Source organism: Balaenoptera musculus, chromosome 18 (assembly GCF_009873245.2).
Source record: "Balaenoptera musculus isolate JJ_BM4_2016_0621 chromosome 18, mBalMus1.pri.v3, whole genome shotgun sequence".
NCBI lineage: Eukaryota > Metazoa > Chordata > Mammalia > Artiodactyla > Balaenopteridae > Balaenoptera > Balaenoptera musculus.
The window spans coordinates 15947403-15963093 of record NC_045802.1 but is presented as its reverse complement, the minus strand read 5'-3'; the positions used below and the strand labels follow the sequence as shown (position 1 = coordinate 15963093).

The 15691-nt window shown below is 40.0% G+C and overlaps 1 protein-coding gene across 1 annotated transcript in view; it reads left to right on the top strand.

Annotated features, from left to right (window-relative positions):
- The first annotated feature begins 952 nt into the window (after positions 1-952).
- VPS36 (vacuolar protein sorting 36 homolog) overlaps positions 953-15691 on the top strand; it is a 31348-nt gene continuing 16609 nt past the window's right edge. Inside the window, exons 1-5 of the mRNA XM_036831662.1 lie at positions 953-1119; positions 8561-8629; positions 10049-10119; positions 13884-13998; positions 15073-15162. Coding sequence (XP_036687557.1) covers positions 1024-1119; positions 8561-8629; positions 10049-10119; positions 13884-13998; positions 15073-15162 — 441 coding nt within the window. The 5' untranslated portion in view covers positions 953-1023. The remainder of the gene's footprint in view (positions 1120-8560; positions 8630-10048; positions 10120-13883; positions 13999-15072; positions 15163-15691) is intronic.

The window sequence follows — 15691 nt, the reverse complement described above, 5'->3', positions numbered from 1 at the left end:
AGTGGCTGCACCAATTTACATTCCCACCAACTGTGTAGGAGGGTTCCCTTTTCTCCACACCCTCTCCAACATTTATTATTTGTAGACTTTTTAATGATGGCCATTCTGACTGGTGTGAAATGATACCTCATTGTAGTTTTTTATTTTATTATTTTTTAAAATTTTATTTATTTATTTATTTTTGGCTGCGTTGGGTCTTCGTTGCTGCACGCGGGCTTTCTCTAGTTGTGGCGAGCAGGGGCTACTCTTCGTTGCGGTGCGTGGGCTTCTCATTGCAGTGGCTTCTCTTGTTGTGGAGCACAGACTCTAGGCGTGCGGGCTTCAGTAGTTGTGGCACACAGGCTCAGTAGTTGTGGCTCGCGGGCTCTAGAGCGCAGGCTCAGTAGTTGTGGTGCACAGGCTTAGTTGCTCTGCTGCATGTGGGATCTTCCTGGACCAGGGCTCGAACCCATGTCCCCTGCATTCTCAGGCGGCTCTTAACCACTGCGCCACCAGGGAAGTCCCTTAAATGAAAATGATTTTAATGTGAAAAAAAGAAGGGTACAAAATAGTACTTACATACTGACTGAAGCTGTGTGAAAATTCAGGCCATGAATATTCATTTGGAAAAAAAAAGTTATCATTTACAGACTTTAATGAACATGGCAGCATGCTGGGCACTGACAAGAAAACGGCACAAATACGCAGGAATAATGCACAATAAGAAAGTCCAAGCTGCGGTTTGGGTTCCCTCAAAGTCCGTTGTAAGCTCTGTGTTTGTGCCTGAGCTGGACAAAGGATGGGGTCGATGTCCCCACCGGGCCCTTGGTGGAAGGAACGCCAGGGGGCGCACCAAGCACGTCGCCACGTCCCCCGGCGCCCCTGGGGCAGCGCGCGTTCCCCAGGACGCCCGGGCAGGACCACTACCTCCCTGCCGGCCTCCACCCCGCCCACCGCCAGGGGGCGCCGCAGGCTGCCCGGCACTCGGCTCGCCGCCGGGAGCGCCAGCGCGGGCAAGCGGCGGAGGCCGGCCTGGGGGCGGCCATGGACCGCTTCGTGTGGACCAGCGGCCTCCTGGAGATCAACGAGACCCTGGTGATCCAGCAGCGGGGAGTGCGCATCTACGACGGCGAGGAGAAGGTAGGGCGGCGGCCGGCCCGGCCTCGCTCCCGGACCCGGACTCCCGGGCCCGGCCTCGCCGCTCGGCGCCGCCCCCGCAGTCCACGCCGGCCCAGCGCCCGGCTCCGGCCCGACTTGGAAACGGCTCCGGGCGGGCGCGTCGGGCGGCGGCCCCTTTCCCACCCGGGGAGAGACCCCTTCGGGCGGCACGGCGGCACGGGCCGGGAACCCTGATTCCTCGCCCGGATCGCGGCGGGCGGGCGACGGGCAGGCCGGTTCCGCCTTTGTCCGGAGCCCGCCGGGTCCTGCGCTCCCGAACCGGGCGTGACTTCGGGCGCTGGGACCTGGGGGAGCCCAAGGGACTAGGCGGTCCCGGCCGGAGCGGGAGGGGGGTGGCTTTAAAAGGATTTCCGAAAAGAGGAGTTAGCCTCTCCTGGGGCGCCTTGGCTGTAGGCTCTGTGTTTTGTTTTTTGTTTGGGAGTGACAGTAGAAAGGCGGTTTGATTGTTTTGTCGAGTGATGGAGTAGGCCATGCCTGGTAATCCAAGCGTAAACCTTAGGAGGTGTGTTTGCAAATTGAAAGGAGAAATATTGCCGGTATTTCACAGAAATATTAACGTTCACTGGAGACTTCCGTCAGACTACAAACTATCATCCTCTTCTGGATGAAATGTATAAACTGGAATTAGAAAAAAATTTAAAAACCCCCTTACTTACTAGCATTTGTGGTTTCCAGAAGTTTTCACTTGCTACCTCTCCTTCCTTGCAGTTTCCTTAGAGAAACTTCCTCCTGTACTTTCGCAAACGTTGCTGGACCCAGAGCTCTTCCTGTCTGTGCTTTACAGAAGCTTGAGGCTTCCTTCCTTCTAGGGGGTGGAGGGCAGGGATTAGTTACACAGCCATCGGAGGCACTGCTGACATGACCGGGGGCCCAGGGGTTCTCCCTCCCTGAGGGCATTTTTCCATGTTTCCATTATTGAGTCAAGATCTTTTTTTCTTAAATAATATGCTTGGCCTTAACTCTGTGTACTGCTTCAGTACTTTTATTAACTTGATCTCAAATTGGGTTTGCATGTTTTGATTGGAGTGACAAGCTCAATGTTTTTGTTTTTGTAAACCGAGGTTACACCTTTGGAACTGGGGTGAATGGGAAGCTTAATCAACCTGCCCTCCCTCGGGGGCTTGGAGCTTGGCTGCACCCTCAGGTCCGAATATGGGTATTGACAGATGGGTCTTCAAAGTCTCCTCCGAAGCCACTCCCTGCTGGCTGTCTAGCTTTTGCCGATCCCCACACTCTGTTGTTCTATGGAATTCCAATATACAAATTAGGGACACGTTGGCTGCACATAACATAACTATGGTATCTTTTCTTTTTTTAATAAATTTATTTATTTATTTTTGGCTGCATTGGGTCCTCGTTGCTGCGCACGGGCTTCCTCTAGCTGTGGTGAGCGGGGGCTGCTCTTCGTTGCGGTGCCCGGGCTTCTCATTGCAGTGGCTTCTCTTGTTGCAGAGCACGGCTCTAGGCATGCAGGCTCAGTAGTTGTGGCGCACGGGGTTAGTTGCTCCGCGGAATGTGGGATCTTCCCAGACCAGGGGTCGAACCCGTGTCTCCTGCATTGGCAGGTGGATTCCCAACCACTGTGCCACCAGGGAAGTCCTTATGGTATCTTTAAAACAATAAAAAGATCAAACGATTAGGACCCATATATGAAAAACCATTGCTGAGCCAGCAAATTCTAGTTTTTCCTTTATTTTTTTTGCTTCTTGTTTTAGCAGACAAATAGATATAGGTATCAGAGGATTAAGAAAAAAGTCATGGGAAGTACTTAGTCGAGACCCTTTGATCTCATCAAGAACTCTTTTTTTTATAACTTTTTTTTAATTGAAGTATATTGATTTACAGTGTTGTGTTAGTTTCAGGTGTACAGCAAAGTGGTTCAGTTGTATAGATACATATGTATCTATTCTTTTTTAGATTCTTTTCCATTATAGGTTATTACAAGATACTGAATATAGTTCCCTGTGCTATACAGGAGGTCCTTGTTGTTAGTCAAGAATTCTTAACTGTTCTGCAAGCTGGGGGTGGTGCGGGCGAGGTGTGGGTGTCTTGAAACCTAAGCGAAGCTCTAAGGCCTGCTCACCACTGTGGTCCCGGGGCTGGAACTACTCAGTCACTTGCTGAGCTGTCCCTAGTGTGGCTGAGGGCCAGACTGATTCCTGGGGGAAGTCTTGCGTCCTGGCTTTCTCCCTCTGCTGGAAGGCGTCCAGACCTCGCGTGGTCTGAGGACTCCAGGAAGCTGCACACATCAACCTCCGGATCTGAGCAGGTGCCCTTTCAGAATCTCTCACCAGCTCCCGTGGTCTCGGTGCTACAGTGCAGACCGCACAGCCTTCTCAGCTTTGCACCCAACATGTTCCCCAGTAGGTGCAGGGCTAAGACCAGTGGACTCTCCCTACTCGTCCATTGTATCTCTGGCTCACTGTGGGTGTGAAATACATTAAAACAAAGAAACAAACACACAAAACCTTGAATAAGCAGCGTACCTGCTACGTGCCAGGAGCTTTACGTAATTTAATCCTCTCAATGGGCATGTGAGGTGAGTATTTAACTGAATGAGAAAAGAACTCTCAGAGGCAACGTGACTTGCCCTAAGATCCACTGAGTTAGTTATCAGAAGAGCTGGGAGTTAAATCTCTATTGGTCAGACTTCCAAAAAATGTGCTTGTTCACTCTGCTGGAGCGCTTCAAAAATACAGCAGTCTCCAGTGCCAGACCCTTTCCGTAGTGTAATATGTATGTTCTACGTATGTTTATGGAACATCCTCTGAAGAGGAGTACACTGAGACCCTCAGTAGGTGGTTGAGAAAACTGCAACCTGTCCAAGGTCACACAGTTAGTAATGGGTGGAGCCAGACCATTGCTCTTTCCACTGCCCAGGTGCCTCTTGCTTGTTTATACAGGCACAGTTTTCATGGGCCCCTTATGACCGGATAATATGTTGTTTTCCTAAGCAGCGTGGACAGGTCATTTGTTTCAATTCACAGAAGCTTCTGCAGCCTCAGCTAATTTAAAGAGAAACGTAAGAAGGTTAGTGGTGTGTAAAGTGGCAAGTTGCCAGCTTATACTAGAAGATTTAGAAAATGTGTATTTTCTTTCAGCTTTTAGGAATTTACCCTTGGGAAATAATCAGAGACGCATAAAAATATAATGAACGAGGATGTGCATCTCAGCAGTATTATATCTATATTATTTATTATTATGTAGTATAGGGAAAAATTGGAAGCAATCTGAATGTCCACCATAGGGATTGGTTAATTAAATCTGACACGCCCTAATCAGCATGAGGCATGGCTAACCATAGGCTGCTAAGTGAAAAAAAGCAAGTTATAAAACTACAAATATCATGGTCTTATCTTATTTTAAGATTATGTCCACACACCCTGGCTGGTCTGATTACAAATGATTTCGTTTTCTTTTTTAGACTTAAAAAAAATGTTTTCCAGATTTTCAACAGCATATTACTTTTATAGCAGAGAAATGTGAACTCAAAACAAAACAATAAGAGCTTATTCAGCGAATGCCTAAGTTATTTTAACTATTGACTTTTAAGTAGTTGAAATTATTCTAGCTCTGAGTGGTAGAAGCAAAGCAAGCCTAAACTTGTCTGTCCCGTTGAGCTCATAATCCCTTGGAATCCCTGAAGGGAACAATTACACAGTGTCTTCACTCGGAGCAGCAGTGCTTTACGTGTGCACATTGTTCATCAACATAGTAATGGATCGTCCTCTGGCTTCAGCTTTAAACTCACATCCTTATGCTTGGATTTCAGTCAGATAACGTGCAGTTTCCTAATCAGAACTATTATGTAGTTATGCTGTGTAATGTGGTATCAGGTACTCTCAAGCTGATAAAGTATCTGCTTCTGGAAAAGTGAAATCTTACTCATTGGCAAAAAAGAGATTTTTAAAATAGTTTAAACTCAATTATTTGGTTTTGCGTATGCAACATTCACCAAAACATTTGTAGCCAGGCCGCATTAAGTGCCAGGAATGTGAATGTGTTACTTCAGATGCAGAGGAAAGCGTGGAACTCCGAAGTCTTTTCTCTGAGGTGCTGAAGTGCTTGGTGGGAATCTCTTACAGAGTGTCTTCGACCAGATGGTTCAGTTTTCTTCCTATTAAAGCTTATTAACCACATTATTTAAACTTACTAATGTTAAGATATTAGTAATAAAGTCAGACGTTTCTCTTAGAAAATAATTTTTTAAAACTCATGTTAAAAAGTACTGGTTATGTATTTTAAAGGAATTTTTTGACAGTGTTTCTGCTTATGTTCAATTTAGCAAAAAATAATTTATATACATTTCAGAGTTGCATGGAGTTATATATGCCTGTAACAAATTTCTTAATCTTTTTTTATTAGACAAGTAATAAAGTTGTTAAATATGGGTAAACCAAAAGAAGAAACTTGAAATAATCAGTAATCCTTTACCCATAAACAATTACTTTTCGCTCGTCCTGTGTGTGTGATTGTGCAGGTGCGTGTGTGTGTGTGTGTAACTGTGCTGTGTACACTGCTTTTTTCTATATTAATATTATGAGTATCTTGTAATATATTGTCAAGTGCATACATAATTGCATTTATGAATATTTTTACTTAAGAATGATATATAATAATGTTCTAATTGGTTATTTACTTGATACCCATTTTTAACCACATTTTATTTTTTTTAATTTTTAAATTTTAAAAAAATTTATTTATTTAATTTATTTATTTTTGGCTGTGTTGGGTCTTCGTTGCTGTGTGCGGGCTTTCTCTAGTTGCAGAGAGTGGGGGCTACTCTTCGTTGCAGTGCGTGGGCTTCTCATTGCGGTGGCTTCTCTTGTTGCAGAGCATGGGCTCTAGGCACGCGGGCTTCAGTAGTTGTGGCACGCGGGCTCAGTAGTTGTGGCTCGCGGGCTCTAGAGCGTAGGCTCAGTAGTTGTGGCGCACAGGCTTGGTTGCTCTGCGGCATGTGGGATCTTCCCGGACCAGGGCTCGAACCCGTGTCCCCTGCATTGGCAGGCAAATTCTTAACCACTGTGCCACCAGGGAAGCCCTAACCACATTATTTTAAACTCAAAAGGATTATTATTTGTAATAACCTGGACCCTTACTAAGATGCTTTCCTTTGAGTTTCTGTTTTATATTATAACTTTTGAAATAACTAGTTACTCCTCAAAAGGATAGAAGCATGTCCTACCTTATGGCAAATTCGACTTTCTAGTAACTAAAGTGAATAGAAACTTCCAATATATTTCTTGATTTTAACAAATGAAGGGGTTTGACTTATCAGTCTTTTGGGTTCCAACTCTAAAATTTGCTTATTTATATAATTTCCAGTGCATAATAACAAATTATGAGGATTAAAGGTTTGGTCCTAAAGACCTAGCTGGCATTTTTGTGATTGTATTATAGTTTAAAAAAAAACATTTTTACATTTATAATTTGCCTAAGTGACACAGTCCCCTGATAAAAATTCAAAAACCACGAAAAGTTAAAAGTCTTCCTCCCCTCCTAGTCTGTCACCCACTTCCCCCTGAGAAGTCACCAGTGCTTCATTCTAGAGAGTCATGCGTATGTGTCATACACAGGTGTTTGCGTAAAATATATTGTTTTTTCCTCTTTAAAGTATAAACTTGTAATATACTATGCATACAAAGTTCTGAAACTTGCTTTTTTCACTTAATCTATGTGGAGAATTTACCATATTTCATTAAGTCTTAGTACACATTCTCTACCCCCTCCACCCCCCTGGGAGCAGGATGAATCTTCAATTTGTGGCATCTTAGATGTTATCAAAGACATAAAGAGTCTCCTGATTCTTTGTAATGACTGAGTTGTCATTCCTTGTGTGGATGTACATTTCCCTGTTGATGGACATTTAAATTGTTTCCTATCTTTTGCTTTTAAAAAACAACAATGAATAACCTAGTAGCATATCGTTGTCCACATGTGTGAATTTGTCTGTGGGATAAATTCCTAGAAGGGCATTGATTGGATCAAAGGATTTGTGTGTTTATATTTTTGATAGATGATAATACATTGCCCTCCATAGCACTTGTCCCTCCAGTGATGTGTGCAAATGCTTATTTGCCCAACACGTCACCAGCACAATGTTATCAAACTTTTGGGCCCTTGCCAATCTCACGGATAAAAGGGGTATCTTGATGTTGTCTTAATTTGCCTTTTTCTTATCATCAGTGACTTGGGCATCAATTAATGTGTTTAAGAGTCATTTGTAGTTCCTTTTCTGTGAACTTTCTGTTAACAGTCTTTGCCCATTTATCTAATGGATTATAGGCTATTTCCTTATTGATCTGTAAGAGTACTTTATATATTAAGGAGACATATATATTTGTCTCTGATGTGAGTTACAATTATTTTTCCCAGTCTGCCATCTTTGCCCTTGGTAGTTTTTGCCATGAAGAATTTGTGTGCATGCGTGTGTGTGGAGGGGAATTGATCAATCTTTTCCTCTAATGCTAATGGGTTTAATGTTTTTCTTAGAAAGACTTTCTCCACTCTGAAGTGATTTAAAATTTTTTCTTGTAATTTTTTCTAGTTCTTTCATAAATTTTTAACTCAAATATTTGATATCCAGAATTTATTTTGGTACAATGTGTTAAGTATAATCTTACTTTGTTCCCCCCGCCCCCCAATGGGCAACCCAGGTGTCCCAGTGCCATTGATTGAATCTCCATCCACACTTATTTTGCATCTGTTTGTGTTTTTTTCTGGATTTTCTTATTATTTAAAAATCATTTAAAATTTTATATGAGTGTTATACACAAATTCAATCTGATGGTAAAAATTCACTCAATAGTGAGGTGTATAGTTTTGAAAAAGGGCCCTTTGCTTCTTTTTCACCCATTCCCTCACACTTTTTCTGAGATAACCATCGTTAACAGATCATTGAGTATCCCCATTTAGACCTTTTTCTACTACTTATATGTGTATATGTGTATATATACACACATCTATTTATCTACCTACTTATAGATCTATCTCACATGTAGTTTGAGGGGTATGGAGTTTATATCTATCTGATTACATTATATGCAATATGCTGTCAATTACTTTCTTCCTCACTAACCCTATGTCTTCGAGTTCCGTGATAGTTCATGTAGCTCTACCTCACTATTCTTTTTAACCCCTGCATGGATTTCATAGTATGAATGTATCACACTTGATTTAACCACTTCCCTATTGTTACATAGCTAGGTCATTTTCAATTTTTTCCTAATTTTAACAAGGCTTATGAAGTGTGTAGCATTGCTTCTCTTTAACTTGTGATAAGTCTAATTCTAAAATGTTTATTTATGTGATTGACTTACTATTGTGCAATTCATGGGGAAGAAAATCTGGACCACATTGAGTGATATGTTTTTAATATTTTGTGATGATCTTGTTTTTCTAGATAAAATTTGATGCTGGGACCCTCCTTCTTAGTACGCACCGTCTAATTTGGAGAGATCAGAAAAATCATGTAAGATCGCGTTTTTTGCTTCTGTTCTAGGTTTTATGTCACTGATTTTTTTTCTTTCTTTTTTTCTTTCTGGCAAAACTATAAATACATGTGATAAACTTTTGTTTGCAGATGTCAGAAGAGTGTGTCCCATATGGTCTCTCTGAATGGGGCACAGATAGAGGAGTTAGGGTCTGGTCCCTCATTCAACCCTAGCACAGTCTGCAGCTACTGTACAGAGAATCCTGGCAGCTCCTGGTTTTTAAGCACTAATCAGATTCTCCCTCACACCCAAATGTCCCCATCAGTCAGGGGTCCTGAAAACAACCCGTTTTCCCGATTGTTGTTGAGAGTCAGGAGGAGGTCTGCTGCAAAGTGCTGGCTTCTACCTAGATACCGAGATGAACTGCCTCTCAGTCACTCAGCAAAAGGAGAACCCCCCCCCCCCGTTTTCGCATTTCTAGGAAGAGAGGACTCAGTGATGTGTATAGACCTGATATCTTTATTCCAAAGAGCTTTACCTTGAAAGTGTGTGTGTGTATTTGTGTGTAAATTTCTGTGTCGCCAGTAAAAGAAGCAAACTTTTCTATGTCATTTTTTTAATTGCTGGCTGCCTCCCCCATGAAATTTTAGTTCCACAGGTAAACTATATACTGTACTGAGGCTCTTTGCATGTCACTAACTGCTGCAAACTCTGACTCTTTTTGCCCCCCAAGAACCAATTTTTCCCCCTCAATGGTGATATTGGCCTGGTTGATGATGCATGCCTTAGAACTGGTAATGTTTCCTAATACTTTTTAAAGAAATATAGATTCAAGAAAGAAATCTTTTTTGGAGGGGTAGGCGTCCTTAAACCGTATGTTTATAAATTAAGTTAATCTTAGTATAATTTTTTTGATTATCATGTAAAGGAGCTAATATCAAAACCCTTAGACCTATTAAATGCCAGTCATTTATAATAATTCTAAAAATCAGATATACTAATAAAGGGAAGCCACGTTAGTATTTTCTGTTAAAAATTAATTGTGGGTGGGTGAGTGAAATATAGAAAATTATAAAGAGGAAAAATCAGCTCTATAACACACTCTTTAAAGTCGTTTTGATTTACCTGCTCTATTTTCTGTTTTCCATATAAGAATATATTATACGTAAACAATTTTCATATAAATACTACTGTTTAAAAGATATAGCTCCTGTAAAAACAAAGGTAGTTACAGCTGCTTTTAAACCTCTTCTGTTCTTCCACGCAGCAAAATGCTACCACAGTATTGTCTTCATTCAGTTTTTCCTTAAGTTTATTTAAGGAATAAAATAACATTATTATTTTCTATTGTTATAATTACTAAGGACCTTAAAGGTATGTGGCAACCCACTAAATCTATAAAACAAGGATTTCTGACGAGTCTTAACGGATCGTGTTTTCTTTTGATTCCCTCCCAGGAATGCTGCATGGCCATTCCTCTTTCCCAAATCGTGTTCATTGAAGAACAGGCAGCTGGAATTGGGAAAAGGTAAGGTCTGTATATTACAGTCTTTATGCACAAAAGTGTTTCTAGTCAAGCTGTCCTTGTTAACTTGGTTGAGTCATTGCTCAGTCAGTCATGGCCTTGACTGCGTGTGTGCAAGTGAATCAGATGATTGTGTTTGTTGGTCAGAGCTCCCCTAAGAAGGTATTGTCCTGGGGGAGGAGGGAAATAGGTGAGGGAGATTAAGAAGTACAAACTTCCAGTTACAAAATAAATGCGTCATGGGTATGAAAGGTAGAGTGTGGGGAATATAGTCAGTAACTAAGTAATAGCTTTGTATGGTGACATAGCATACCTAGACTTATCATGGGATCATTTTGAAATGTATAGAAATATAGAATTACTCTGTTGTGTAACAGAAACTAACATAGTATTGTAGGTCAGTTATACTTCAAAAACAAACAACCAAAGTCATGGAAAAAGAGATGGGATTTGTGGTTGCCAGAGGTGGTGTGTGGGAGGCAGGGAAAATTGAGGGAAGGTGGTCAAAAGGCACAAACTTTCAGTAATAAGATAAATAAGCAATAGGGATGTGATGTATTGAAGACAACATGAGAAATGTAATTAACACTGCTGTACGTTCGTTATCTATGAAAGTTATCAAGAGAGTAAATCCTAAGAGTTCCCATCACAAGGAAGAAAAATTTTTTTTCTATTTCTTTAATTTTGTATTGGATGTTCACTAAATTTACTCTGGCAATCATTTCATGATGTATGTAAGTCAAATCATTATGCTCTGTGCTCTACACCTTAAACTCATACAGTGCCATATGTCAATTATATCTCAAAGCTGGGGAAAAATATGTTTTAAAAAAAAGAAGGTATTATCCTACTTTAAACTCACTGATAAATGGAAGTCATTCTTAAAGCATGAATCAAGTACTAAAGTTGCTGTAATATCCTCAGGTCATAATAAATAAGTGTGGGCCGGCTGTCACTATATATTTCCACAGACATCTGCTTTTTTTTTTTTTTTTTTGGGGGGCATGCCACGCGGCTTGCGGGATCTTAGTCCCCCAACCAGGGATCGAACCCAGGCCCTCAGCAGTGGAAGCACAGAGTCCTAACCACTGGACCACCAGGGAAGTCCCCAGACATTTGCTTTTATGTGTGTGTGTATGTATCATTCAGTACTTAAAATCATAAATGACCCATCTGAGAAAAATACCTGACTTGGCTCCTGTTTCTAGTTGACCATAAAGTTTCTCAACTTTGACTTTTTCAGATATCAGTGTTGAATAGAGTATCACAAGAGTTACTGTCCAAACAGGGACATTTCTTAGAGTAATAAGGGACACTGCTTATAATTAGATCAGGCAAGCATAAAACTGGACTGTCCCAGGCAGACCAGGAGATGTGCTCACCTTGGTTTAAAGCCACAGGTTAAAACGTTTCTGTCTATTCAAGTATATAAAACATTTTGGCTTTATACTTTACATGCATGTGATTGAGGGCAACTTATGAACAAATATTGCTGGTAAGGAATTTTTTTCCATGTGGGCTTATCTTCAGCTTTAATGTAGTTAGATCCTTCAGTAGAAGTGAAACAAATGTTAAAGTTCCCTGGAAATGCAGTGCATCCTTAATTAGAATGTTGTAGCTAGCATAAAAGATTGCTTATTTGACATAAAAGAAACTAACCAATATTTTGAAAAGATTAACAAGGCATAGATTTTTAGAGTAGACTATTTCTCTGATTTATATTTTCCACCTTGTCACTTTTCTCCATCTTATTGAGTTTTTTCTTTATTTTTTGGTATGATCGACAGTACAACATTATATCAGTTTCAGGTGTACAACATAGAGATACCTAGTATTTGTATATACTGCTTTATATATTGCTTTCCTTATTAAGTTCTACAAACTTGGGCTTCCCTGGTGGCACAGTGATTAAGAATCTGCCTGCCAATGCAGGGGACATGGGTTTGAGCCCTGGTCCGGGAGGATCCCACGTACCATGCAGCAACTAAGCCCGTGTGCCACAACTACTGAAGCCCGCGCGCCTGGAGCCCCTGCTCCGCAACAAGAGAAGCCACCACAATGAGAAGCCCGCGCACCGCAACAAAGAGTAGCCCCCTCTCGCCGCAACTAGAGAAAGCTCGCGCACAGCAACGAAGACCCAATGCAACCAAAAAAATAATAATAATAAGTAAATTAATTAATTTTTAAAAATCATATTAAAAAATGACCATTTAAATAAAAAAAAAAGTTCTACAAACTTTAAGGGTGTTCCAGATCATTTGACTTTTTCTCTGCTGTGTTCCAAGGAAATCTAAACTCTATAACAAAAATAGTTAAATATTTACCTTCACATTAGTGTCTCTTTTTAAACATCTCCGGTGAGGAGGAATTCGATAATATGCCAGGTTGACTTTTCTCAAGTATTCTCTTTAGCTCCCAACTCCTCCTCTCAAATAATTACCATATCTCAGTGAGTCAAAGATGTATGTGCATTTTCACCTTTTAACGTCTCTGAACGCAAGATGCTTCTTTGAATTGGTGGATTTTAAACTTGGTGAAATATGGTAATTGAATCACCCAAGAAGTGAATATATGAAAAAATTAGCGTGGATCTTTTTATTCTGACTTTGGGATGTTTAAACTTCATTTTGTATCATCTTTTAGCTTTTCATTGGGTTTCCTTTGACAAATTCTGATAGGTAGGGCTCAGGTTTTTTAGTTTTAAAGAGTGTATGATGCTTTTACTTAGTCACCTGATCCTAATTGCCATAGTTTTATTGTTTACCTGACTGTTCATTTCACACAGTCCCCTGATTCTGCTTACACAGTTTTATTTGCTCACCTCCCTTAAAGATGTTCATCACAAAGGAACCAATGAAGAGTCAGTACAAGCCTGGCTCCAGTTCACTAACCAAAGCATTTGTTACATCAAGGAGGCCCCACATGTGGTGTTTCAATTTTAGGGTGATATTTAGGCAACTATATGGGCCTAGACAAAGTAATATTGAGTAATAGGTGTATCTATAATGTGGTCATAAAGAAAAAGCTCTAAGCTAGGTATGCAAGATACTTTGAGTTTTTGGTTTTGCTAATATTTATAGAAGATTGTTTATTGAGCTGGTTGGGAAAAAAAAGACTTATAAAACTCAACAAATATAATGGTATTTTGATGGCATAGAAGATAACAGTAGTCATAAAGATCATGGTAGTTTGTGATCCTGGAGTGGCAGCATTTTGAGAATTGTTTTTGCTATGGGATATCTCTCTAGATCATGCTGCTGACTGAGTGGCGTTTTCCAAAAATGACACTGTAGAATGTTAGTTTTGGATGGAGTTTTAATAAAATGTCAGCTGGCCAGTTTTACACAGATAAGTTTTCACATTTTGTTTTCAAATGAGTAAGGTTGTATGCTTTGGCAGAAATTATAGGCCCCCTGGTAACCTTTGGGGATGACTCTGTAGATGGAAAACCTAAACATAAACCAATATCATAAACCACCCCAAATTCTGAAAATTTATTTTGAACTTACTTTCTAAAACCACATTTTTATTTAGTCTATAGCGCTAGTAATTTGAATTTTTTGGTTCACAGCTTATAGATTTTAAGTAGAGATAGTTTTGAAAGGTTCGTTAATACTGAATTGATACAGACCTTAAAAGGATTCCTTTCAGGATGTTGTTTGTTTCTACACGAATTTTAAGTGATCTGAAATATATTAAAAGTTATGAAAATAGAATTAGTGATTTTTAAAAGACAATTAAATACCTTACATTTGCTCTTTCTTTAGTGCCAAAATAGTGGTTCATCTTCACCCAGCTCCTTCTAACAAAGAACCTGGCCCATTCCAGAGTAGTAAGAACTCCTACATCAAACTGTCCTTCAAAGAACATGGCCAGATTGAGGTAAGTTTCTTTATGAATACGATCAGACTAGAAATGTGTACTTGTATGTATTTTTGTTGTTGTTTGTTAATAGGATGGAAGGCGATATTGTTCAGCATACCAGTTTTCACCATATTTTTACGATAAAATTTTTATGATATCTTAAGCCTTATCAGTGGAGAATATGAAGTTTAGGTTTCATTGGGAACGGGAGGCAGGAGGATGTAGTCACAGGAAAGAGTGGAGGCTGGAAACAGGCTAAGTCACCACACTAGGTAGGCTACTAGTTAAGTGCTCAGTGTTATCGTTTGGATAAAGGGACAGAGGATAATGCAGTGACATGTTTAACTGCCTCAGCATCTGAAAGTTCACCAGCCTTACATCAGGCAGTCTATCTTTATTAACTCCATACAAATCTAATCGCTTAAGTTCTTATCCCATAGTATCATGGTTTATATGTTCTGATTAATAAGTTGCTTTGTAAGTATTCTTTAGACATTTATAAGTGTGTGTTTATCTCCCCATCGAGATCATAAATTATTTATGTTCTTTTTCTCTATAGTACCTGACCCAGTGTTCCTTGCACAGCAGGCACTGAGCAAATTTAAGTGACTAACTGAAGTCATTCTCACTGTAGCTGAAAAATATACCTGATTTTTTTTTTATGAGCATAGGCATGTTTTGGCCCTAATATCTGGCCTCACATTTTAACTAGACAAATTATTCTCAGCTTCCTTCATGGATAACGGTTGTGTATTTTTCTTGGCACTGTGTCTGTTTCGCTACAGATTGAAAACAATCCACATATGCAGGATTGTTTAAAGTAAGTCTATTTACTTCATTGTCACTCATCTCTTTGTTGAGAATAGTTCACTTTATGTAGAAGGTCAGTTCCTTCTTTTTTTTCCCCCTTTGTGCTTTCTGAAGTTGACCCAAGAAAAGAACTTCCTTTGATTTCCTTTGATGTCTCTGAGAATTCTAGGCTTGTTGCAAATGACCTAACAGACTTCCAACTAAAGAAATGTTAAGTAATGATTTGTATGAGGATGTCACAGCCTGACTGACTCACTTAAAGTGTATGCATGTGCATAACAGTTTTACAGGCGTTTATCAGAGGAAATGACACAGAGAAGATGGGAGAATATGCCAGTTTCCCAGTCGTTGCAAGCAAATAGAGGACCCCAGGTATTTTTTCAGCTGTTTCCTAATCCAGTATTTTCAGCTCTGTACTTGCATCTTCATTAAGGGAAAAGAGTTCTATGATTATAGAACTTGCCAGAAACAAAGTAATGATATTCTAATTAAAAACTGATTTTCACAGAACTTAATTTAGTGCTCTATAGACAGCAGACACTTAGTAATAATACATGACTACTTACCAGGGTAATTTCAGGGTGGCAGAAGTTAGATTCCCCTTCTGCATTCTCTTCTTTATAATTGGTGTGGCATCTGAGAGAACAGACAGTACCACTGGGTGACATTTTCCAGGCCAGTCTAATTAACCACCAACGTGGACAGACACTCAAATATATAAAAGTAGCTTGTATAATAACTGTCAAGTACCAGAATTTTACCTATAATTTTTTGCACATTTGAGACCATATTAAATATCTGATACCTGTATAATAGCTTGCCAAAGAACAAAAATGAAGAGGAAATTTAATTTATATCTAAAATACAGAGTAAAATATACCATCTCTTGTTATGTTCAGTT